Genomic DNA, 25705 nt, shown 5'->3' with positions numbered 1-25705 from the left:
TGGAGATGTGAAATTTCCCTTTGTCTATTGCATTGTCAGTTTCACAGCTAACAGCTGCTGACATCGAGAACAGCAGTTTCCCAACAGACTCTGGGTTTTCTGACGGGTTCTGACTTTTTTTAAAAAGAGCGCCGGAAAACCCCAGGTCTGTTGGCAAACGGCTGTTCCCGATGTCAGCAGCTGTCAGCTGTGAAACTGATAGTGATATTTTTTGAAAGAACTGACCAACCATCTGCTGAGCGTTTCACTCTCTGCAACTGTGAGCGAGAGGCGCGGGGGGGAGGGAGGAGAGTGGAGGGGGAGCGGGCGAGGGAGGGGAGCGGGCGAGGGAGGGGAGCGGAGGGGGAGGGAGAGGAGCGGGGAAGGAGGGGAGGAGCGAAGGAGGGAGGTCGAGGGAGGTGAGCGGGGGGCAAGGCGGGGAGGGAGGGAGGGGGGAGCGGAGGGAGAGCGGAGGGAGGGGTGAGTGAGTGATAGGGAGGGGAGACGGAGGGAGGCAGATAGCGAGGGAGGGAGAGAACGAGGGAGCGGGGGGAGCAGAGAGCAAGCGAGTTAGGGCAGTCGAGAGAGAGAGTGCGTGAGGGGAACCGAGCAAGAGAGAGCGCGGGGAGCGGAAAGAGAGAGTGCAAGAGGGGAACCAAGCGAGAGGGAGCGCGGGGGGGGCGGGGACGGTGCAGGGGAGAGACAGGGATGGGGGACAGAGAGCGCGGGGAACACTGTTTGGGGAGCAAAGAACACTGGTGGAGAGGGGAAGAGATACAGAGAGAGGGAGACAGAGACAGACGGACAGAGAGGGGGAGAAACAGTCAAAGCGTCATTTACTTACGGCACAGAGGAGGCCATTCTGTCCATCGGGCCCATGCCGGCTCTCCACGGAGCAATACAGTCAGTCCCACTCCCTGGCTCAATACCCGTAGCCCTGCAAGTCTATTTCTTTCAGGTGGCCGTCCAGCTTCCTCTTGAAGCCATTGATCGTCTCCACTTTCACCACCCTTGTGGGCTGCGAGTTCCAGGTCATTACCACCCGCTGCATAAAAAGGTGCTTCCTCGTATTCCCTCTGCATCTTTTGCACAAAATTTTCAATCTGTGTCCCCTAATCTTAGAGAGGAGTGGGGAGGGAAGAGAGAACCCCCCCCCCCCCCCCCCCCACAGAGATACACACACACACACACACACACACACACACACGCACAGGAGAGAGATCAAGATCTCTCCTGAAAGAAGGACATCTCTCCAGAATACTCTGCATCGCTGCATCAAGTGTGCGGGCAGAGATTGACTACTTATGCAAATAAAAGCAATGCCAAGTATGTCACTAAATCAGTTTTCAATATAGTGATGAAAAAGTAAGTCAATAAATTGGTCTTCTTATTTAAAGCTTCTTCACAAAAATGCACATTTGTTGTTTTTATTATTAAGATAAATTTTTAATGCCTTTATCTTTCAAAATTTGCTCACTGCCCCCGCCCCCGGGCTGAGCAAAAATCATAATGCAGCCCTCCATCTGAAAAGGTTGGACAACCCTGATCTAGCAGTTTTATACAACGGCGTGGCTTGTTAGGCCACTTCAGGAGTTTTAAGAATCAACCGCATTGATGTGGGACTTAAATAGGCCAGACCAGATGAGGATAGCAGCTTTCCTTCCATAAAAGGAGTTAGTGAACCTGTTGGACTTTTACAGCAATCCAACAGCTTCATGGTCACTTCTATTGCTTTTTGCTTCTAGATTTTTTTTTTAAACTGAATTCAAATTCTCAAACTACTGTGGTGGAATTCTCCGCATTATTTCCAATTCTCCAGATTGTTCATTCCTTAACCTAACTATCACACCACTCTTAAAAGAGAATGTTGCTATTTCAGCTTCAGAGAAGCAGAACTGCTGAAAGTAACATCAAAGAGTTGGAAGCTGCTGTTCAAAATGATAATTGTGATCAACATCGAGAAACTGCAGCAGAGGAAATTGCTCGTTTAAAAGAAGGGAATGTTGAACCAAATCAGCAAAAGTTGGAAAGTGGAAAAGATGTGAGTACAGATCATTTTGTAATACATATTTGCATCCACTGTAGACTAAGCTCAAGTGTTCTGGGGAAACTACACCTATATAGCAAGCTGTGTACTTTTAGGCATGACATTATTGAAAGGGTATAAAAACAATGGAAAGTATGCAGCTTAGATTCACTAGGATGTTAGCAGGGTTGCGGCTTACAGTTATGAAGAGGGAGTTGAGAGGTTTGAGGTTTTTTTCACTAGAATTGAGATGGTTAAGGCATGACCTTGTGAGGCCTATGTGATATTGAAGGATTATGAAGGGGCAAGTAGTGATAGATTGTTTCAATTAATTAGTAAAATGTTAGGGTACAATTATAAGATAATTGTCTGAAAATTAGACACACCCAAATAATAATGAGGCCCATGGTCCTATTTCAGGCCAGCCTTGGGCCTCCCAGTTAGGTTGTGCATCCTGTTCATGGTGCCCATTCCCTTCCATTTTCTCCTTTGCCTAACCTCCATTTTGATGCAGCTAAAATTGGAACTCAGCCTATGAGCATTTAAAGATGTGAAAACACTCTTCACCACTTCACGTTGCCACTTCTTTGTCTTGCAATTCATGGGCCTTTGATAACTAGCAAACCTTTAACACACTTTTGTCATCCTTAAAGCTATTGCCTTGTTTTTACAATTCCATAGTTCTCAGGCCAAGTGCTCATGTCTGAAAAGTGCATGGAAGCCGAGTGTGAAATACGAAGTCCTGACGCAATGGTGGATAAACCGAAGGATATTGATGGAGTAAAATCTAGAAGCAGGTATGTTATTGCTTGTCATGTGGGAAATGAGGCAAAAGTGAAATATGTTTATATCTATTTAATTCAAGCAATTCTTGCTGAATGGCATGCATGTGAACAGCAGTCAGACTATGTTGCAGCTCTCTATGCAGTGAATAGACTTTTAGCTAGTCTAAGAGGCTCAGCGAGGTTTATCACCTGTCACAATGTACAAAAGGGCAAACTGGAGAGTAGGCCAAACCATCTTCAATTGACAGAGTCTAGGGAACAGGTTGTCTGCCTGCTATTTTGACTGGAGTACAGGGCTCCGTGGTGGGAGACCTGAAATGAAGAGAGGGAAAAGCTTGGCAAAGAGTATGTTTTTTTTTCCTCCAAAGCTGTCATAATATTCAACAGAGAACTCAATATTAAAACAAATGTTAAAGTTACCACTGCATTCTGCTCCACGTGTAGCACACCTTGGTTTAAGTGACTTTGACCAAAATTGAAAATTCCAAACCAAAGCAATAGAGAACAATTGTTAAGAAATTGCTTAAAACTCTGTGACTACACTTCAAATGTACGTCATTGGCTATAAAATGCTTTGGGACATCCTGAGGTTATGAAAGGTGCTATATAAATGCAAGTCCTTTCCTTTACTCCTAAAACTGAGATTTTTATGCTCATTTAATCAGGCAACTAGTGACTTTGCAAACTATTGATTTGTAATCACATAGCTCCTAATCCAAAATAAATAAAATGCAATAATTTTTAACAGTGGCAGGACATGTTGATAAGGTTGTTAGAAAAGGGATTCTTGGCTTTATAAGTGTAGACTACAAAAGCAAGGAAGTTATACTAAACCTTTATAAAATACTGATTGGGCCTCAGGTGCAGTATTATGTCCCTATCTGGGCAGTGCACATTCAGAAGAATGTTGAGGTCTTGGAGAGGATGCAGAAGAGATTAAATAGTATGTCATGCCAGCCCCCACCTGCCAAGAATGAGGCACATTCATTTTGTCATGAGCATTCATTTTAAACTGTTACTGGAGTGAAAAAAGGACTTGTTAAACAGATCAGCCATGGCTGGAAAAGACATTTGCATAGAAACAGATAGTGCTTGGAAGGCCAAAGGACCATTCCCTGACACATTCAACCCACAATGGACCTTGATCACCTGATATTGTGTGTAAGAGAAGCATTCCAGAGACTGCTAAGGTGATGCAATCCAAGACATGGTCAGACCAGTTAGTCACATGACTAACCTGCTTGGCAACCTGGATTTTTCTGAATTGTACAAACAGTTTGAAGGTAGTATCTGTTTGCTCCTGGAGTGAGAAGATCTCTCCTGTCTGCTCCCATCTCTTTCTCACAAGCCTCTCAATCTACTGAAAACACATGAACCCCAAGAGAGAACTCCTACAGCGAACAAGGTTTAAGAAGAATACTGGGCCCCAACGAAAAGCAAGATCTACCTACAATCAAGGACTGTACAGTGAGCTTGAAGAACCGTAACAAAAACTCTTTAGATGTTGCCTCAAACTTTTCCACTTTGTTTCTTCTGCTCTTTTCTGTCTCTATTTGCATGTGTGTATCGCATATGTATGCTAGTGTGGGCACATCGTGTATCCATAGGCGTCAGCCAAATTAAAGTTTAAGTTTAATAAATTTCAGTGTTTCTTTGCCTTATAATTGAAAAGCGGTGAACAAGGATTCACCAAGGGGGAGCTAAAAACACGGTGTGTGTAATATTTTCCGGTAAGACCAGATTAAGGCTGAGAGGGACCCCTAGACACCTTTCTCACCTGGTCGTAACATGTTATACCAGGGATGAGGGACTTAAGTTATTTGGAAAAACTAGAGAAGCTGGGAATGTTATCCTTTAAATCAAAGAAGTTCATGAGATTTAAGAGAGGTGTTCAAAACTGCAAAGCCTTTTGATAAACTTCTTTCTTTTCTTTTAACTGTTCCTGCTGGTGTTTAGGTTTGTTATGCAGAGGGCACAGATTTAAGATAGCTGACAAAAAAAAAAATCAGAGGGTAGATGAGAATTCATTTTACACAACCTGATATGTTCTGGAATGCACTGCCTGATAACTAAATAATAACATTCAAAAGGAAATTGGATATACGCTTGAAAAGAAAAAAATCAAGGCTATGGGAAAAGAGCAAGGGAGTGGGACTAATGGAATAGCCCTTTCAAAAAGCGGCACAAAAATGTTCAACTGAATGGCCTCCTTCTGTGCTATATGATTCAATGTGTGCCAGGATCAACTGAAATGTACCCAAAGAATCTTACCATGTTAGTGAAATTACTATCAGGGCCTACTGAACACAAGGCACCAAAAGAGATAACTGATGGCCACTTATGACTGATAAGTTGTCCATGTATAATTTACTCCATTTTCAGTGGTTTGTGCTCTATTAGAAAAGAAAAAGGGCTTTGTTGCATTTTAAAAGCACAATGCTGCCTAATTTAGAAGTAATGGAATCTGCAAATAACGTGCAATAGAATAAGGTGTTGTCTCACTGAATAATTTGCACTTTTATGCAGATATGTGCTGAACTTCATATCCCAATGTTACTCTTTTCTTAATGTTAATGTATTTTATTCTTTCCACCCAATATTATTGATGTGTTCATTGTTGAATGCCCTTTATAAAATATCCTTGGCTTTGAATTTAATGCTTCTGTTATAAAATGATGAAAATGGGTTTCTCTTTAGTTCAAGAGCTTATCATAAACTTGCTAAAATGCTGCAATGCTGTGGTTCATTGCTGACAAATTTCTTTCAGTCCTTCGCACTCAGTATCTAAATGAAAGTTCTCAAGTCGGCAAAAATCATCTTCACTAACTTCTTTTGAACTGCAATGATGTTTTCTCCTAACTAATTTCTTTTTTCGTTTAGTGTGCAAACTGTGGTCTCTGTTGTTAACCGCAAAACCAATATCAAGACTGATGAGGAAAATGCTCAGGAAGGAGTAAAGATGATTAATATCTCCAATGAACTTGCTGCAGATGCACCGAGAAGCAAACTTGTAGCAGGTAGGTTGAACTTAAATTTTGAGTCAGCAAAGGTATAATATTACATCAAAGCACAGTGATACAATAATACTAGGTTTTATTTTCACTATTCTTGACAATATGGTTCTGTAGAGTTTGTGGTTTTATTGTACCAAGAGCACCAGGATAGATATTAAACAGGAAGTAGCAAATGAAATATTTTGCTTAGCAGCAAACTATATTTTAATTTACTCCTCTTCCCATATCAGAGTATTTTTATAGTATTCAGTTCATGCTACTTCAAACTGCATATAAGACTTTTATGCTTAACACTGTTACTGCACAAGGATACAGGGTTCTGTATCTGGTTGCTTTGTGGTTTTAGCATAAATGGCAATCTGAATGACCTAAATATATGTAGGTCTGCAGTGCTATTGTGAGAAACCACACTGAATTATACTTGAATTCATTTCACTAGTTTGTGCATTCTGCTCAAAGGTTAGTGAGGGGCAGTTCAAGTATATTCTCCCTCCACTCTGACAGCATCGTTATGTGATATACTCGGGATGAGAAAAGGCCATTCTTCCTCCTCGTGCCCGTCAAAAATTCCTCTCTGACCCCTAAATATCGATCAGGAAAAACCCAATATGTGAGTAGTTATCCCAAATCATACTTTCCTTTTACTGCGACGTTGTGGTTTTCCTAAAATGCATCTAGTATTTTCTTGAAGGCCTGCAATTAGCCAGTCCTCACTATCACCTTCAGACTGCTGTTGCACAGGTTTATTACACTTAGGAACCTTGGGGCGGCACAGTGGCGCAGTGGTTAGCACCGCAGCCTGACAGCTCCAGCTACCCGGGTTCAATTCTGGGTACTGCCTGTGTGGAGTTTGCAAGTTCTCCCTGTGTCTGCGTGGGTTTTCTCCGGGTGCTCCGGCTTCCTCCCACAGCCAAAAGACTTGCAGGTTGGTAGGTAAATTGGCCATTATAAGTTGCCCCTAGTATAGGTAGGTGGTAGGGAAATATAGGGACAGGTGGGGATGTGGTAGGAATATGGGATTAGTGTAGGATTAGTATAAATGGGTGGTTGATGGTCGGCACAGACTCGGTGGGCCGAAGGGCCTGTTTCAGTGCTGTATCTCTAAAACTAAAAAAAAATTAAGGTCAGATACAGAATGGAGCCGTACAATTCAACCAAACCCTAAATTCCGTGAGTACCTTTTCCATTCTGCTACCTAACCTATTCACTTTTTTGCCTGAAACTTTTTATTTTCTTTCCGTTTATCATTTTCTTCTGTTTTGCTTTCATACTTATTGCATATTCTTTTTCCTTTATCTTTTCCATATTTCCTCTTTGTTATCTCTGGATTTTATTATCCCCTCAAATTTATTGAATGTTCTGGCACTATTCTCTCATCTCTATTCAGTATACAAATATACAAAAAGTATAAGACTGTCTGACCCATTGAGCCCACCCCATCCAGACACCGTGCAGCCCACATGTAACATCAACTCACTTCCCCCACCACCCAAGTCAAACAAAAGAGAAAAAACATGAGGCCAATTAAGGAACAAATAGAGAAGTTCCTCTCAAATGCCAAAAGCAATCAAGCTAGTTCCAGGAGACTACAGCATCTTATAACAATAATCAAGCTACTCCTCACTTACCTTTTATAATTTGAGATGTTCACTTTCAGGAAATCGTTCAGCAACCTTTTCAACAACTACACTGAACTTGGACTTAACAGAACTTTTTTTAGAGATGGATGACTTTCCATGAAAAGAAATACTTCCTCATATCTAACTTAAGTTCTTTAATTTTTAAAAAAAATCTCTGTTAAAATCCACTTTGCCTTCCTTGTCTTAGTGGAAATAGTCCCAGTGCCTCAAGTCTCTCTTCCCCGGTATCATTCAGGTGAATCTATGTTGGGTATTCTCTCTGCTGCTTTAATCTCCTTTCTATAATAATTGGGCATCTAAAGCCACACAGAGTATTCTAACTGTGACCTAACTATTGCCTTATACTAACTTATCACTAGATTTTGGGCATTGTACTCTCTGCCCCTATTTATGAAAGTCAAAGTGCTGTTGACCTATTCGATCCTACCTGTCCTAACACTTTCAAGGAGTTAGGTATTTGCACTTTTGCTGTGTTTCTGTTTTTCCACACCCCCAAACATCTTTCTGTTAAATTTATATTCTAGTGTCTTGTTTTCCTTTCACAATGTTATTTCAGCTATTGCATAGTTTCCTATGTCTACAAGAAATGCTGCCAGTAAAGCTTCATGTACAGTTGTGTTCTCCCAGACAGAGTCTCTCCCTGAAATTTTCTCCTGTTTATCCACAAGTTAAAACACTGCATAAAGTGGACCACAGAAAACCTGATTTGCCCATTTGGCCACAGTGCAATCTATATATCAGCGCTTCTATATTCTGGCAACTTTGAAGGCCATACCCGGTGATATAGATGTTGTCCTTTTGTTATTATGGTGCTCTTATAAAAATTCTGTGTTGGGCTATAGGCTACTCTCCTTTTTCCACTGTAGCTCTAGAGATTGGAGCTGATAATTAATCTATTTATGTGTGCATATGACAATGCATTTTAACATAATTTTTTCAGACTCACTGCATGGATGGTGATGTTTAATTTAAATGCAACCTAAAATTTTTTCCAAGTGCAACTACTTTAATAGCATTTGAAAGTGTTATGTTTAATTTCTTAGTTTTTAAAGAAAAATACCTTTGCTCTTTCAGAAAAGCGCTCATAGCCTGTAAAATATCTGTCAAGTGGAATTGTCAACAGTATATTGTCTTTTTCATGATTGATTCCCACCCTTAGCCCTTAGAAAGACAAACTTATGTTTGTAGCTGGACCAAAAGCAGTTGAAATGCTCTACACCCCAGCTACGGCTTTGATAGTTCTCACCAATGCCACGTATTAATGTGATGGAAGGAGTGGGTGGCACAAACAGAAAGGAAAGATACTGTGGATTTTTCTAAAGCAACCGTCAATAATCAAAGAGAAATGTGGTAGCCGTTATCCTGGTTGTCAGTCTGTTACTTTCACGCATGCATCGCCTTTGAGCATCTGGCTTTAAACAAATAAAGTGCAAGCTTCATCAAGTTCATCAGGCAGCAAAACTTGAAAATTTTAATTGTGTGGGACCTTGCTGTGCACAAATTGGCTGCTGCATTTCCCTGTAGTACAAAAACAAGTACACTTCAAAAGTATTTGATTAGCTTTGAAGTGCTTTGGGACATCCTGAAGTCATATAAATTTAAGTTCTTTCTTTAACTTAGAGTTAGAGATCTACTAATTAGGCTATTAAATCATCGTTTTTTCAAAGCTTTTCCCTCATTATGGTCTTCTATATTGCTCTACCTTCCATATATGAACTGAGAATGCAAGTAGTTAGCTGACCAGGACTCATTGCTCTGTAACAGTATAATTAGCATGAGTGAATCAGCCTGACTGACTCATTTCAGTTTTGCCTGAATGCTTCAGCAGAATCACTTTCAACTGGCATTGCCTTTAGAGAGATTGGACACTTTGTAGGGATTCATCTGTGCTTTGTTACTATGTGATAGACTCACTAATACTACTTTGCGTTGCAAATTTTATAAGCTGCCCTTCCAACCCAGATACAGCCCTTAAACTTCTGAAATCTCTTATTTCCCTATCATGCCTAACTCACTTTCTGGTCCTCTATTTTGTTTCGTAAGTTAACCATTGTTGGTGTTTGCCAGTTCAGCATGTTATGTTTTTGGCTTGCTGATGAGAGAAGACAATACAATTAGAAGAAAGAATTATTTCAACCCCCTTACATAAGTGAAAATTCTTTAACAAATGGTACCAGTTACAGTAATAAAGCCTTTTCACTTGTGCTAAGAAAATGCCAGGATAACCTTTTCAACCATGAGGATTCCCTTGTTGGAGAGGGAAGCATTGGTAAAATGACAAAGGCAATGAGAAAATGGATAGGATGCACTGTTGGAGGTGGGCTGTGGCAATGAGCAAGACTCTGAATGGGAACCAGATATAAGTGGGGAGCAGAAAAGATTTCCCCACCAATTTGTTGTTACACCCAACCCCATCTTCCTTTTCAAAAGGTACATAAGTGCTGAAAATACTCAGGTCAGGTAGTATCTGTGGAGAGAGAAGCAGAGTTAATTTTTCAGATCTGTGACCTTTCATCAGAACTTGCAAAGGTTAGAAAAGAATTAGGTTTTAAGCAAGGGAAGGGGGTGGGGGTGCGGTTGATGGGGAAGAGAACAAAATTGAAGGTGTATGATAGGGCAGAGGGCAGGAGAGATTAAATAACAAAGCTGTCCTGGGACAAAGGTAAAGAGTATGTTAATGCTTGTGGTGAAAGACAAACCATTAGTCCAGAGAGAGTGTTAATAGTGGAATGATGAGCAGCTCTATCTGCATGAAAAACAGGCACATGGTTAAAAAATAAAAGAAAAGAAAATAAATAACATTAAAAAAGGCCAGTCATGCTCTGAAATTATTGAACTTGATGTTCAGTCTGCAAGTGCCTAATTGAATGATCGGATGCTGCTCCTCGAGCTTGGGTTGATGTTCACTGCAACGCTGGAGCAGGCCAAAAACAGAAATGTTGGCATGACAGCAGGGGAAGTGTTGAAATGATGAGCGGCTGGAAGCTCGGGGTCATGCTTTCGGACTGAGTGGAGGTGTTCCACAACGCGGTCACCGAATCTGCGTTTGGTCTCCCCAATATAGAAGCAACCGCATTGTGAGCAGCAAATACAGTATACTAAATTGAAGAGAGGTGGTAAAAGGGCAGGTATTACACCTCCTGCAATTGCATGAGAAGGTGCTTTGGGAAGGGGACGTGGTGGTGGGGGTGATGGAGGAGTGGACCATGATGTTGCGGAGGGAATGATCCCTTTGGAATGCTGATATGGGAGGGGAAGGGAAGATGTGTTTGGTGGTGGCATCACTCTGGAGGTGGCGGAAATGGCGGAGGATGATCCTTTGGATGAGGAGGCTGGTGGGGTGGAAAATAAGGACAAGGGGAGCTCTGTCGCGGTTCACCTGCCCTTTTACCTCCTCTCTCATCACCATCCAAGGCCCCAAACACTCCTTCCAGGTGAAGTAGCGATTTATACGTAAATTATAAATGAGCTGCCCTATCACACACCTCTTTTGTTCTCTTCCCACCAACTTCCCCACCCCCCACCTTTCACTTTACCAGTTTTGATGAAAGGTCATAGACCTGAAACGTTAACTCCGTTTCTCTCTCCACAGATACTGCCAGACCTGCTGAGTATTTCCAGCACTTTGTGTTTTTAGTTCAGATTTCCAGCTTCTGCAGTATTTTGCTCTTATATTTGTATCATAGTTTGTCCAACAATGCATTGTTCCATTGTGCCACCATTTGCACTGTTTAATTTATAGCATGCTATTTCTCTTTTAAATGTAAGTAATCAATTTCAGAAACATGTAATGCTATCATAAAACATCCATATTGCCAGGTCTTGAGAGGACGTGTTCAGGGATAGGCACCAACATGTTGCACCACGGACATTTGAGAAAATTATAAACTCGGACACGGGGGCAATTAAGCTGTGTATAAAATGTATAGCCAACCTAATGCAATCAAAATGCAGTCCAATTTAAAACACATTTCTCCCTATAAATAAAGTAGCTACGCATACAAATATCAATGGAAAGCAACACAACAGTATAGGTTAGCTAGCAAGCAACATAGTATACAATGCAAATGGGAATTACTTTTGTTGACAGAATAGAGCTAGCTACACCATATCACAGGGACCTTATCAGATTGGATTTGTGCAGTGTCAGGAGTGCAAATTCATCCAATAAACCATGAAACTCGAGGTAAGGATTGTTATTATGATCAGCAATAGGAAGACAGACTATTTCTCTCACTGCTATTGTCACAAGACAATTTAACCAATGATGGTCAATGTTTATGCAACTTCTCCATCTTCTTATAGTATGTGCCTGAAGACAGGGCATCCAATAAAAGGGCAGTGAACTCCAAATCAGGAGAATTTTATAGAATACTATATCAGATAGTACTTCACAAGAGTCATGTAAAACAGAAAAGCAGAGTGGGACAGGAAGGGACAGAGAGATTAACGGTAGGTAGCCAACACTAAATTATTTATCCTTACGGGCTGTTAAACCAGGTCCTGGATTCTGAAATACAGAAACAACAGAATCTCTAACGGACAAAATGTCATTTGCTCACCAAATCTAGTGCCGAAATTAGATAAACATAATTACAAATAAAGAGCGCCCTTGAGTACCTCCAATAAAGCAATTCTCTCAAATTCACATGTCTATATCTCAGTCTATCATTGTTTATTCCAATTCAGCTCTGACAAGATTATTTTTAACAAAAAGCTTTTCTGCAAAAGGTTGTGCAGTTGTTACTGCATGTATTATTCAGTTACAAAACATTTAGTCATGATCTGTAAGACAGTACTCCAGACTAACCAGTTTATGTCCAAGCAAAATCTCTTATCTTTTAGATGCACTTTTAATGTGATGTAATTATATGATACAAGCAACTTTCAAATGAGATTGGCCACTCGGGTTATCTGCCCTCAAACTGGATAGTAAATGATGCACATTGCAGTTACAGATCTTTGACATACTTGTAAAACTTGTCCTTTAATCCAATTCGCAGCAAAAAAAAAATTAATGACTGTTTATAACATGGTCATTGAAACACCATAAATTTTTACTGTGTGTTCCCTGACAGTTTTTAAAACTGCAAATGCAACATCGATTTTCAGGAATCATACAGTTCATTGTAGATAAAGGTATATTAAAGCTATCTGTTACATTGTATTTACTAGCTATTGTATATGCGTCAGCAGCATCTTGTTTTTACCAATATCCCTCAGCCCCAGTACACCGTACTCTTGTATTCGTGAGGAACTTACTGTGCTGATTTGGATTTTCTTGCCTGTTTTCCCCTCAATGTAAGTTCTGGAACAATGTGATTCCAAATGGATAGCAGCGGAATTGTGAAAAAAAAAAATATATATATAGAAGTAAAAGTCCAGCAACTTTCAATTTGTCACTGAGCTTGCGTACCAGGTGAAAGTATTGCATGCCAGAGCGTGGAAATTGAGACATTCCCTAAGTGACTTTTCTATTATAAAATTAGTTTACATAACACAAGCCTTTAAACATTGTTTAAAACCCAGCTGCTAGGTTATTTTAAAACAAGGTAAAAGGCTTGAAGCAGGAGTGTCTAACCTTTTTACATATGGGCCACATCACAATTTTTGTCTTAGATAGGGGGCAGGTGAGGCAAGTTCAGAAAGGTAAAGGCATTAAAACATTTTCTGAATATCAATCAAAACAACAAAAAATGTGCATTTTTGTGAAGAATTTTTAAATGAGAAGACTAATTTATTGACTTACTATGTTGGACTTACTATTCGTCACTATGTTGGACACCGGTTTACTGACTTGCCTGCCATTTTTTTGCTTGCACAAGTAGTCAGTGTTTACCCGCACACTAGTTGTAGCAATGTGGAGTATTCCAATTGTCAAGCGTGATCGTGATCGCTCCCTCTCCATCTTCTCTCTCTGTCTGCGTCTCGCTTTGCGTGTCTCTCTCCTCCCACCTTTCTGTGGTTCCCGCCCGCTCTGTGGTTCTCCCCACCCCCCTCTGTGTGGTTGCACCCCCCTCTGTGTGGTTGCACCCCCCTCTGTGTGGTTGCACCCCCCTCTGTGTGGTTGCACCCCCCTCTGTGTGGTTGCACCCCCCTCTGTGTGGTTGCACCCCCCCCTCTGTGTGGTTGCCCCCCCCCCCCCGTGTGGTTGCCCCCCCCCCTGTGTGGTTGCCCCCCCCCTGTGTGGTTGCCCCCCCCCTGTGTGGTTGCCCCCCCCCCTGTGTGGTTGCCCCCCCCCCTGTGTGGTTGCCCCCCCCCTGTGTGGTTGCCCCCCCCTGTGTGGTTGCCCCCCCCCCTGTGTGGTTGCCCCCCCCCCTGTGTGGTTGCCCCCCCCCCTGTGTGGTTGCCCCCCCCCCTGTGTGGTTGCCCCCCCCTCTGTGTGGTTGCCCCCCCCCCTCTGTGTGGTTGCCCCCCCCCCTCTGTGTGGTTGCCCCCCCCCTCTGTGTGGTTGCCCCCCCCCCTCTGTGTGGTTGCCCCCCCCCCTCTGTGTGGTTGCCCCCCCCCCTCTGTGTGGTTGCCCCCCCCCCCTCTGTGTGGTTGCCCCCCCCCCCTCTGTGTGGTTGCCCCCCCCCCCTCTGTGTGGTTGCCCCCCCCCCTCTGTGTGGTTGCCCCCCCCCCTCTGTGTGGTTGCCCCCCCCCCTCTGTGTGGTTGCCCCCCCCCCTCTGTGTGGTTGCCCCCCCCCCTCTGTGTGGTTGCCCCCCCCTCTCTGTGTGGTTGCCCCCCCCCTCTGTATGGTTGCCCCCCCCCTCTGTGTGGTTGCCCCCCCCCTCTGTGTGGTTGCCCCCCCCCTCTGTGTGGTTGCCCCCCCCCTCTGTGTGGTTGCCCCCCCCCTCTGTGTGGTTGCCCCCCCCCTCTGTGTGGTTGCCCCCCCCCTCTGTGTGGTTGCCCCCCCCCTCTGTGTGGTTGCCCCCCCCCCTCTGTGTGGTTGCCCCCCCCCCTCTGTGTGGTTGCCCCCCCCCCTCTGTGTGGTTGCCCCCCCCTTCTGTGTGGTTGCCCCCCCCTTCTGTGTGGTTGCCCCCCCCCTCTGTGTGGTTGCCCCCCCCCTTCTGTGTGGTTGCCCTCCCTTCTGTGTGGTTGCCCCCCCTTCTGTGTGGTTGCCCCCCCCTTCTGTGTGGTTGCCCCCCCCTTCTGTGTGGTTGCCCCCCCCTTCTGTGTGGTTGCCCCCCCCTTCTGTGTGGTTGCCCCCCCCTTCTGTGTGGTTGCCCCCCCCTTCTGTGTGGTTGCCTCCCCCCTTCTGTGTGGTTGCCCCCCCCCTTCTGTGTGGTTGCCCCCCCCCTTCTGTGTGGTTGCCCCCCCGCCCCTTTGTGTGGTGGCCCCCTGTGCTGTATTCTCAGCTCCCCACCCCCCCCCCCCCCACCCCGTGATGTGGCACTTCCAGTACTGTGTCCCCCTCCCGTGCTGTATCTCCCTCGACACCCCCCCCACCACCACACTCTCTTGCCCCCCTCTCCACCCCTCTCTCGCCCCTCACACCTCACTCTCGCCCCTCTCTCCCCCCCTTCTCTCCCTCTGTCTCCCCCCTCCCCTCCTTTCCCCGTTCTCTCTTCCCCTCCTTTCCCCGTTCTCTCTTCCCCTCCTTTCCCCGTTCTCTCTTCCCCTCCTTTCCCCGTTCTCTCTTCCCCTCCTTTCCCCGTTCTCTCTTCCCCTCCTTTCCCCGTTCTCTCTTCCCCTCCTTTCCCCGTTCTCTCTTCCCCTCCTTTCCCCGTTCTCTCTTCCCCTCTTTTCCCCGCTCTCTCTTCCCCTCCTTTCCCCGCTCTCTCTTCCCCTCCTTTCCCCGCTCTCTCTTCCCCTCCTTTCCCCGCTCTCTCTTCCCCTCCTTTCCCCGCTCTCTCTTTACCCCCCCTTTCCCCGCTCTCTCTTCTCTTCCCCTCCCCTCTCTCTCTTCCCCTCCCCTCCCCCCTCTCTCTCCCACCTCGTCCCCCCTCTCTCTCTCTCTCCCACCTCGTCCACGTCCCTCCCAATCCCTCTATCTCCCAGGTGCAGGGAGCCAGAAGTCTCAGCTGAGCAGCCTTGTGGTTGGTCAGTCTTTTCTGAAAAAAATCGCAGCTGTCAGTTTTACAGCTGACAGTTGCTTAGAGCAGCGACAGCACTTCTGAACCTCATACAAGTTTGGAGTGTTCCATGGGCTTTAAAAAAAAATCTGAACCCGCTGGAAAGCCCCGAAGTCGTCCACGGTTCGGAAACGCTGTCTCTGCTCTGAGCACCTGTCAGCTGTGAAACTGACAGCTGCGATTTTTTTTTAATCTGACTGGTCTGGAAGAAGAATCCAATTGCTGTTCCTGATGTATGACCATTTGGAACAGTCTTCAGACTTTGTGAATAGTTTGTGAATTTTTCTATCACTGTCAATGATTTAAAGATTTGGAAAGCTTAAACAGAAAAGCACAACTGCTTTCCATTTTCGCTGAATTTGCCATCAGACTTTCGGAATAATTTAGGATTCAGGCATTGATCCAATAGAAGTAGTGAGATTTCCTGTTGCATGTTCATTTCAACTGTTAAGGAGCCATTAGAGCTTTAAAAATGCTTTTTGTTCAGACAATTGGTCTTTTTGAAAATGTACCCATTGCAAGTCCCCATGCTCGGTCCATGGTGGGAATTTTACAAATTCACGCTTTTTACAGAGAGGTTATGCTGATGGAAATACATTTTCATATATATGAAATACATTTCAGAAATTAGGACACCTTCCCCAGCAACCCAATTTTACATCTTTTAAAATTCATACGCATAAAACTGTGGCGGAAGGGAATGTTCTCAAACTCCCATTCTTGGACCCATGGCAGGCATTGCTGCACCTTAAGTGTGATTTTGTGCACCTTATAGGTCCATAAAAAGTAATGTCCCTTCAGTAGTTTTCAAAACTCATTTTTAGATCTTCCACCAATTGGATGCTCACCCTTCTCTTAGCTTATGTCTAGAACTTGTTACCGCATGAGCTGGAAGGAACAGTCTGTGCTGTATCCCATGTTATAACATTTGTGCCAAATAACCTGTTTCAATAATTTCTAAAATATTTCTAAAGTTTCCATGATTCAGCATTAATTGGTGCTAAACTGCCAATGACAGTCCACAAGAATGATGATATGACAACTGGAAATGTCGTTTGGTCTGTAGGCACAGCTGCCAACATTGGAGATGCGATAGGAATACGAAATCATCAGAAAGGATGTGACAGATTGTGAACTCATTTTTGGGTACTGAATTGACTTCAGTTTTTAATAGTGAGATGTATGGAAAAGCTCACATTTGTGCAACAAAATCAGTGAGAGGTGATGGCTTTTGACTGGTGCTTTTCTAACTTTGGTCAGATTAGGAGTGTTATTTTGCATTTGATCTGTGATCCACTTACTATGGAAGCATTTGTCATTGGCTGCTAAATATATTTCGGACCTGGGCGTGCAGAAAGTTAATCCAAAAAAGTATTAACTTTTTTTTTTAAAGCATTAGGTTTTCTCTCATTGCATAAGATACCTTTCCTTTCTCTCTGCTAATAATCTCTCTCACATTTGTATCCTCAGTAAGTTGATGTGTAGGTGGCAGTATCTCATCTGATGCTATATTGACTATTTTCAATTTGTGCCTTGTCCTAATGTAATTTCTTCTTCCACATCGTCCCATGGAGAAAAAGAAATAGCCTCTGCAACGTAACTGACATGTCCAAATCCTTGTAATTCAAAAACAAGTGTGACAGCATGCAAATAATGAAAATCTATTTAGTACTAAATAATAGTACTGGAACACATTTATGTTGGTACCACATTTTAGAAAGTCAATCTCTTCTAGCTTTCCATGTTTGTCCACCTTTCTATGAATTGATTGTTTATTCAGTGGCTTTCGCCATTTTAGCTGTATGTACTTTGCACAGGGGGATTGTTTCTGTTTCTTTGTCCAAGTACAGTAAAATTGCAGACAAATGCAACCTGGCGATCTTAACTAATTCAGTCATAGCCTTATATATTAAAATATGTATTTCTGTGATTGTCAAGTTTGCATCTTCAACCTTGTGACTAAATGTAACTTTAATTTTAAAAATGTATAAATGAATATTGTTTATTTGACATTTAGGTTGCATTGTCTTAAAAATGTAACATTAGCCAAGAAACATGTTTCTTGTGCTTTTGCTTGTGATCTTAAGTGGCTGTCAGGTTTTTTTTTAAATTGTGTGCTTATTTTTTTTCCCACATTCACCGTTGTTTGCAGAAAAACGTCTGTCTTCTCCACGTCAGTCCCCAACATCTCCATCGCACCCACAGCTCACAGAAGGATCTCACTTTATGTGTGTGTGATGTAGAAAAATGTAAGCTTAATTTATTTCGACAATTTTTGTCAACTTGCTACTTATTTTCATCCCATAAACAATGTGTGAGCAATACGTTCTCATCTTGTTTTAACCAACAATGTGCTGCCTTAGTCTTGTCTTGCTAAATTTTCAGTGCAAATTCTCAATGAGCAGTTTGTGTTTTGTCCTTTTGCCCCTCCTGCCAAGAGGTAGCTGATACATGTCCAGAAAACTGACAAGCTCACCAGCATCAATGCCATTAAATTATTTGTCCATCAGGCACTTAAATTACAGTGCAGGATAGAATCTTCCTTTTCTACTTCATAACAATTTACTTGTCTATTGGCCTCAACAAAAATGCCTTTTGTCAGTGGCGTAGAAGACTTGGCTCTCAAACCCGGAACCACCAGCTTTTAAAGTTGGTTAAACAAATTTTTTAATTTATTTTTTATAAAGTTCTCCATGATGTGTGTCTGATCTCTGAGAACTGGACACCCTGGAGCAGTGCAGTATAAACTGCTAGAAATGTTCAGGTCAGGTACCATTTGTGGAGAAACAAAGTTAAAGTTTCATGTCTGGGACCTTTCATAAGAACTGGAAAATGTTACAGATGTAATAGGTTTTAAGCAAGCATGGAACCAGGAAAATGGGGGGAGGGGAGGAAAGAACAAAAGGGACGGCTCACTCAGATTTTGATTTTGTAACAAAAGGGAATTTCTGCAATAGCAGAAGGGAGGAGTGATTTAAATGATAAAAGGGTTGTTAGTGCAAGGCGAAAGGGACAAGTAAATGGTACAATTAACAAAGGATGGGTCCATAGGAGCTGTAAGTGGCAACAGCAGAATCATTATTAGTATCTGCTGTACAGAAAAATGTGAACAGTGGTTACGATTTGAAATTGTTGAACTTATTTTTGGGTCCTGAAGGCTGCAAAGTGCCTAATCAAAAGATGAGGTGCAGTTCCTCAAGCTTAGGTTAAGCTTCATTAGAATAGTGTATGAGGCAGAGGTCAGAGTGGAACCAGGCCAGAGAATTAAAATGGCAATCAACCAGAAGCTCAGGATCATGCTTGCGAACTAAACGGAGATGTTCAGCGAAGCAATCACCCAATCTACGTTTGATCTCCCCACTGCAGAGGAGACCACATTATGAGGAGCAAATACAGTATACTAAAATGAAATAAGTACAAGTAAATTGCTGTTTCACCTGGAAAGAGTGTTTGGGGCCCTGGGCGTTAAAGGACAGGTAATGTATCGCCTATGCTTGCGTGGGCAGGGGAGTAGTTGAGGGAACAGTTCCTTCAGATTGCTGAGAGGGGAGGGGGAAAGATGTGTTTGGTGGTGGAAATGGCAGAGGATGATCTGTTGAATGTGGAGATTGGTGAGGTAGAAGGTGAGGACAAGGGAAAACCTATTGTGGCTCTGGGAGGGAGGGGGAAGGGGTGAGAGCAGAAGTGCAGGAAATAGGATGGACACAGTTGAGGACCCTATCAACCATGCTGGAGCAGAACCCTCAGTTGATGAAAAAGGAAGACCTATTGGAAGCACTTGTGTAGAAGCTGGCATTATCAGAGCAGATGTACCAGAGAAACTGAGAGAATGGAATAGAGTCCACAGGAAGCAGGGTGAGAAGAAGTGTAATCAAGGTAACTGTGGGCATTCATGGACTAGTAGATGTTCGAGACAGCCTTTCCCCAGAAATGGAGATAGACAAGTTGAGGAAGGGCAGGGAAGAGTCGGAGATGGACCATCTGAAGGCAACGGAAGGGTGGAAATTGGAAGCAAAGTTGCTGAAATTTTTCAGTTAGAGGCAAAATGAGGAAACTGCATCAATGTACCAGAAAAAGAGGTGAGGGAGGGGACCTGAGCAGGACTGGAACAAAGAATGCTCCACATATCCCACAAAAAAGCAGGCATAGCCAGGACTCATATGGGTTCACAAAGTGACATTTTTTATTTACAGGAAGTGAGTGGCGTCAAAGGAAAAGCTAGTCGTTGTGAGAACATGTAAAGCCAGATGGAGGAGGAGGGTGGTGGTGGGTGGACCTCCATTCAAGGAAGAAGCGGAGGGTCTCAGGCAGTCCTGGTGGGGGATGGAAGTGTAGAGGGACTGGATGTCCATGGTGAAAAAATGATTAGGGCCAGGAAACTTTTAAAGTGGCAAATGGTGTCAGAAAATTAGCAGATGTAAATTGGAAAAGGCTGGACCAGGGGAGAAATAAGTCCTATGTGGAAAGAACAGGCTGAAATGATCTTGGGGATGAGGTAGAAGTGAGGTACTGAGTTTAGAGCTGGTTGGGTGGGGGAGAATTGCCAGAAGAGGTCAGTGACGATCTGGAAAACAATGGCTTGATGTTTGGTGGTGGAGTGGGGAAGTAGGAGGAGGTGTCAGAGAGATAGTGTTCAGCCTCCACAAAGTCGAGGTCGGTTCACCAAACAACCACACCATCTCTGTCAGCAGGTTTAATGACAATGCTGGTGTTGGGCTGTAAGTGCTGTAAGTTCATAGGGCAATAGTTTAGAGTGAGTTTTATTTCTTCATGGGACATGGGTGCTACTGGCAAGGCCAGAATTTATTGCTCTTGAGAAGGTGGTGGTGAGCTGCTTTCTTGAATTGCTGTTGGTGATGTTCCCATGCACCTGCTGCCCTTATCTTTCTAGGTGGTAGAGATTGCAGGTTTGGAAGGAGATGCTAAAGGAGCCTTGGTGAGTTGCTGCAATGCATCTTGTCGGTGGCACACTGCTGCTACTGTGCATCAGTGGTGGAGGGAGTGAATGTTGAAGGTGGTGGATGGGGTGCTAATCAAGCAGGTTGCTTTGACCTGGTTGGTGCCAAACTTCGAGTGTTGTTGGAACTGCACCCATCCAGGCAAGTGGAAAGTATTCAATTGTACTTTTGACTTGTGGTTTGTAGGTGGTGGAAAGGCTTTGGGGCCTCTGGAGGTGAGTTACTCACTGCAGAATTCCTAGCCTCTGATCTACTTTTGTAGCCACAGTAGTGATGTGGTTGGTCCAGTTAGGTTTCTTCTCGATGGTGAGGGATTCAGTGACACTAATGCCGTTGACTGTCAACGGGAGATGGTTAGATTCTCTCTTGTTGGCGATGGTCATTTCATGGAATAGAAAAATTGAGAAGCTGGTATCATGCCAGCAGTTCTTAATGAAAAGATCTGGAAAGAGTAGGAGGCCAGAGGAAAGGGTCCAGGTAGAATGAGAATTCTAAAGACAGGAAAAAGGGTCCACTGTGCTGGGGGAAGACTCCTGGTTTATGAAGTCGGCGCAAAGGCATTGTGCTGAGCTCGAAATTCATTGAGGTGTGAGTGTAAGGGAATGAAGCTGAGGAGTGATTGTTTAGGGTCAGAGAGGTAGGTAAAGGGCTGGTGAAAACACAGTAAAAGGTGAGATTAGAAGGAGGGATGGGGTCAGAGGAAAGTGAAAGGGAAGAAAGCTCCAGAGCGGTGTTGGTATTCAAGAGTTGTTGAGGCGCCTGTCCTTGACACCTAAAAAGCAGAATTTTTTCTGTCAAGACATGAATGAGGCAAAGGATGAAATAGAACTGGGGTTGTTTTTCTTTCTGATCTCCTTGTGGGGAATTCTCAAAGTAAAGGATCTCTGCTAGAGAATTAAACACTTTTCATGCCTTGAGCATTCCCAGTCAAGTAGCTGTATGCAGAGTAAAATTTTGCTTACTATATCTGAACATTGTGCCTGAGCTCACGTTTCCAAAGTGCATCCTCTGTTGACAACAGAATGTATCCACTAGCTACTGCAGCCACCTTTATAGTCTGTCTTTAAGTTTAACTGTGCTACTTTGTGGGAAATCTCTTGTTGTGGATTTGTGTCTCCTGAGAGCTGGGTTCATGTTGCCAAAATATTTTCATGTAAGACCAATACAGCTGTTACAAAGGGGAAATTGTCCTCCTGTCATTCTCGGCTAGAGTCAAGTTCAGGATAGAGGGGCAGTGTTCTCACTCATTTGGCATTCAGTCCTCCATATACTGTTCTTCACTGTAAAGTTATTTAAAGAAGCAATATACCATGACCATGATGACAATCAAATTAAATTGATAGCATCTTGCAGCAGGATCCATTTATTTCAGCAAGTTCAGAAATCAGGGTCTGTTTAAAAATGTTATTTTAGTGCTTGCTGAGATAGATGGTAGCTGCTTGGGACCCTTCCAGTGTTGAAAAGAGCAAATTAATCAAATGGATTTTTAAAAAAAACTCAGTAATGTCAAATAAAAGTGACTTCACCTCAGACAACACATTGCTGGGATTTTAATTATGGCATATTGTGCCTGTAATCTAACACTCATTTTGAATTAAGCTAAAAATGATAATTGTGTGCATATATGGTGATCTTTTGGTGTATGCTGAACTAAACTTTTCACTGAAAAAGTTTTAAAAATTTCTTTTTGACAATGCAGCTCAGCTTGTAGCCACAGGTAAATCATACACATCTACACAAGGCTGAGACTTGAAGGACTTTGCATTTGGAAGTACTGTGGGACTGTGGTCAAAAGTCAGCTTCTGTATGTGGAAGTGGAGTGCACCAGAGCACAAGAATTCAAGCAAGTGCTGGCAGCGACACTTGACTCACTATTAAACACTCCTTATAGGAAATACCTTCTTGTTGGATATAATGCCGATATATTTACTTCAGGAGCACGGATTACTCCAAGGCATTTTTTTTTAAAAACTTACTCTTTTTAAATTGTTCATATGTGGAGACTACGGTACATTAGCACATATGGTGATTAGGGTCTTAATTCGGTTAATGTCAGAATTTAGTTTGCATTTTGAATTGTGTAGTATATTTGATTTAATGCCTGACTTTCAGTTTACCAGTAAGTGTCGCCATATCCTATATGAAATAGTTCACTAATATTTGATGTATACAATAAGAAGTGGTTTCACGTTTGTTTCCTTACTACTTTCAATGATTGCAGTGCCATTGTACTGGTGCAGGTTAATGCTGTTACTTAGTAATACCATCTGCTATAACTAATTATACTTGGTGTTGTAATGTCTGCAGTTATTGCCAAACTGCTCTCAGCAAATGTAAAAATGTCACACTTATCATAGTTGCCCTATGTTCTCTGCCTTTAGTGAACTTTTCATACAAGCTTTGTGGAGTAATTTGCTCCAACTCCAGTGTAGCTCAAATGCAAAGCAATATGTAGAGGGCTTAATATTCAGTACCCCATTGTATGTAAAAAGTGTAATTATGTTCATTGTGTACATAGCGTACAATGAGCAGAGGCTTTAATTAAAAATGCTACTTACAAGTGTTAATATGCAATGTTCATATCACATTCTGTTTTATATCATGTTATAATAAATGGTAATGTTAAATTTGGTGGTATTTTAATATGCATTTATTGCTGATACATACCAATAAGAAAAATTACCTAAGGAAATATTTACTTGCATTGTAATGTTCTATCAAACTTGATTTTTGACTCTTCACGAATATTGGAAGTTTTTTCATTAAATCTTAAATCCTAAGTATTGTTGATTTCTAATTTATTTGTTGCACATCTTACATTTTTCTTTATCTATTATTCTCATTGGAACAGGGCACATTTTTGAAGAGTATTCCTTTAATCTTAATTTTAAATTTCAACCCTAAGGATCCGGTATTTATGCACTCAGGAAACATTGGAGACTGATTTTCTGCATGTATCTAAGTAAGTTACTTAGGAGACTATTTTTTACTGAGTTTATGAAGTTGGTGTATACAACTACTGTAGTAGATAGGATATATTGGTTTCCATTTCATTATAATAAATGTGTCATTGACAAAGACATTAATGCTATGCCCACCAAGGACAGTCTTTGCAGATACTTACATTGACCCTAGGGATCGACAGTAAATGTCTGTTCTTTTCTAACAGCCCGTAACTTTGGCCACACTGTAGTACAGGAGCAACAGAAGGATTAAACCAGGGGCCTGAGTCCTTTGTTGTATTAAACTATTTAATTGGCATTTTCCCTGGTTTAGATTGTGATTGGAGTACTTGGTAAGCAAGCAATCTCACTCAACAATCCTTTTTCAAGTACAAAATTAGTGAGAATGGGGATTAGGCTGCACAACAAATGAACATGCCAACCTTTCACTGAGACTGACTCTTATCTCAAACTAATGAGCTAAGAATATTCTTCCTCCCTGGGAAATATTTGAGCAACCTCAACTCATTACCTCTTGGGCATGGATTCATAGCTCAAAATACTTCATTAATTTGGCACAAATTAGTAATTCCACTTCGAGTGCTGAACATTGTGCAATCATCCACGAACATTCCCACTTCTGACGTTATGATTGAAGGAAGGTCATTGATGAAGCAGCTGAAGATGGTTGGGCCTAGGACACTACCCTGAGGAACTCCTGCAGTGATGTCCTGGAGCTCAGATGATTGACCTCCAACAACCATCTTCCTTTGCGCTAGGTATGACTCCAGCCAGAGGAGGGTTTTCCCCCTGATTCCCATTGACCTCAGTTTTGCTAGGGCTCCTTGATGCCATACTCGGTCAAATGCTGCCTTGATGTCAAGGGCAGTCACTCTCACCTCACCTCTTGAACCAAGGCTGTAATGAGGTCAGGAGCTGAGTGGCCCTGGCGGAACCCAAACTGAGTGTCACTGAGCAGGTTATTGCTAAGCAAGTGCTGCTTGATGGCACTGTTGATGACACGTTCCATCACTTTACTGATGATGGAGAGTAGGCTGATGGGGCGATAATTGGCCAGGTTGGATTTGTCCTGCTTTTTGAGTACAGGACATACCTGGGCAATTTTCCACATTGCAGGGTAGATGCCAGTGTTGTAGCTGTACTGGAACAGCTTGGCTAGGGGCGCGGCAAGATTTGGAGCACAGGTCTTCAGTACTATTGTCAGGGCCCATAGCTTTTGCAGTATCCAGTGCCTTCAGTCGTTTCTTGATATCATGTGGAGTGAATCGAATTGGTTGAAGTCTGGCATCTGTGATGCTGGGGACTTCAGGAGGAGGCCACACAGGAAGTTCCCACAAACAGCAATGTGATAGTTATTAGTTAATTTTTTTTTGAGATTGGCACATTCACGAGAAGTGCAGCGATGAAAAAACTGAAGTTATAAAAAATTGAGACTTCCTTTTAATAAGTGAACAATGTGCTGCAAAATGGCTGCCTAAAGTCAGCTGACTTGGCCTGTATATTCAAACTGTCTCACTGTCCTTTAAGGACAAAAAGGGTACATTGCAGGCTAGGAGGTGTCAATTACTCCCACCCTGAAACCATCAAGAGATATTGCTGAATTGAATGAGTTCTTCTGAAACAAAGGTGTGAAGTCGCCACATCCTGGTCCATCGTTGGTCACAACAGGGAGGGCCATCTCCTTTAGAGGCTAATGTGAGAGGTTCTTTATCCCTCTCTCTCCAGAGAGCTACCTTTTAAGGTAGAGATCATAAAGACATTACAGAAAAGCAGTTTAGCCAAGAATTGTGAAAAGCCCAGCAAAAAAAACAAGGAATGGGCCCAGCTGTGAATTCTACACTTCAGCTTGGTGCAGCAGAGAACTTGAAGTGACCATCACCTCCATTCTGAAGTCTTAACCACCAGAAAACTACAAACACCCAGGCCTGCAACTTGAAAAAGAAATGTCCTCAAGATTCTATAGATTTACTGTGCACCCTGAAGACCTATCTCACTTCAGACCAATTACCCTTTTCCTATCTATCTATCTATTCTTGTGTGCGGGTGAGTGAATGCCTGCGTGGGTGCAGTTCCAACCATTTTGAGAATGAATATTGTTCAATAAATAGTTAATCTGTTTTAAACCTTCAGGAAAACCTGTCGCTGTCTGTATATTTGACAAAACACAAGGGGTTAAAACCCTAGTAACAAAAACACTGGCTGTGGTCAGTTGGGCAATGAACAATGGAAACAAGCCACATCATCACCAACCTACCCATAACATGATATTGATTGAGATAAATATT

General features: G+C 42.8%; 1 protein-coding gene across 8 annotated transcripts in view; it reads left to right on the top strand.

Annotated features, from left to right (window-relative positions):
* plekha5 (pleckstrin homology domain containing, family A member 5) overlaps positions 1–23193 on the top strand; it is a 400949-nt gene extending 377756 nt beyond the window's left edge. For all 8 annotated transcript variants that reach the window (XM_068058936.1, XM_068058935.1, XM_068058937.1 and 5 more), the window contains 5 exons: positions 1859–2020; positions 2687–2802; positions 5671–5807; positions 17652–17748; positions 22157–23193. In XM_068058936.1, coding sequence (XP_067915037.1) covers positions 1859–2020; positions 2687–2802; positions 5671–5807; positions 17652–17737 — 501 coding nt within the window. In that variant the 3' untranslated portion in view covers positions 17738–17748; positions 22157–23193. The remainder of the gene's footprint in view (positions 1–1858; positions 2021–2686; positions 2803–5670; positions 5808–17651; positions 17749–22156) is intronic.
* The last annotated feature ends 2512 nt before the right edge of the window (positions 23194–25705 follow it).

This window comes from Heterodontus francisci, chromosome 27 (genome assembly GCF_036365525.1).
Source record: "Heterodontus francisci isolate sHetFra1 chromosome 27, sHetFra1.hap1, whole genome shotgun sequence".
Taxonomy (NCBI): Eukaryota; Metazoa; Chordata; class Chondrichthyes; order Heterodontiformes; family Heterodontidae; genus Heterodontus; species Heterodontus francisci.
The sequence above is the reverse complement of the archived record's forward strand: the minus strand, read 5'-3'. Positions and strand labels throughout refer to the sequence as shown.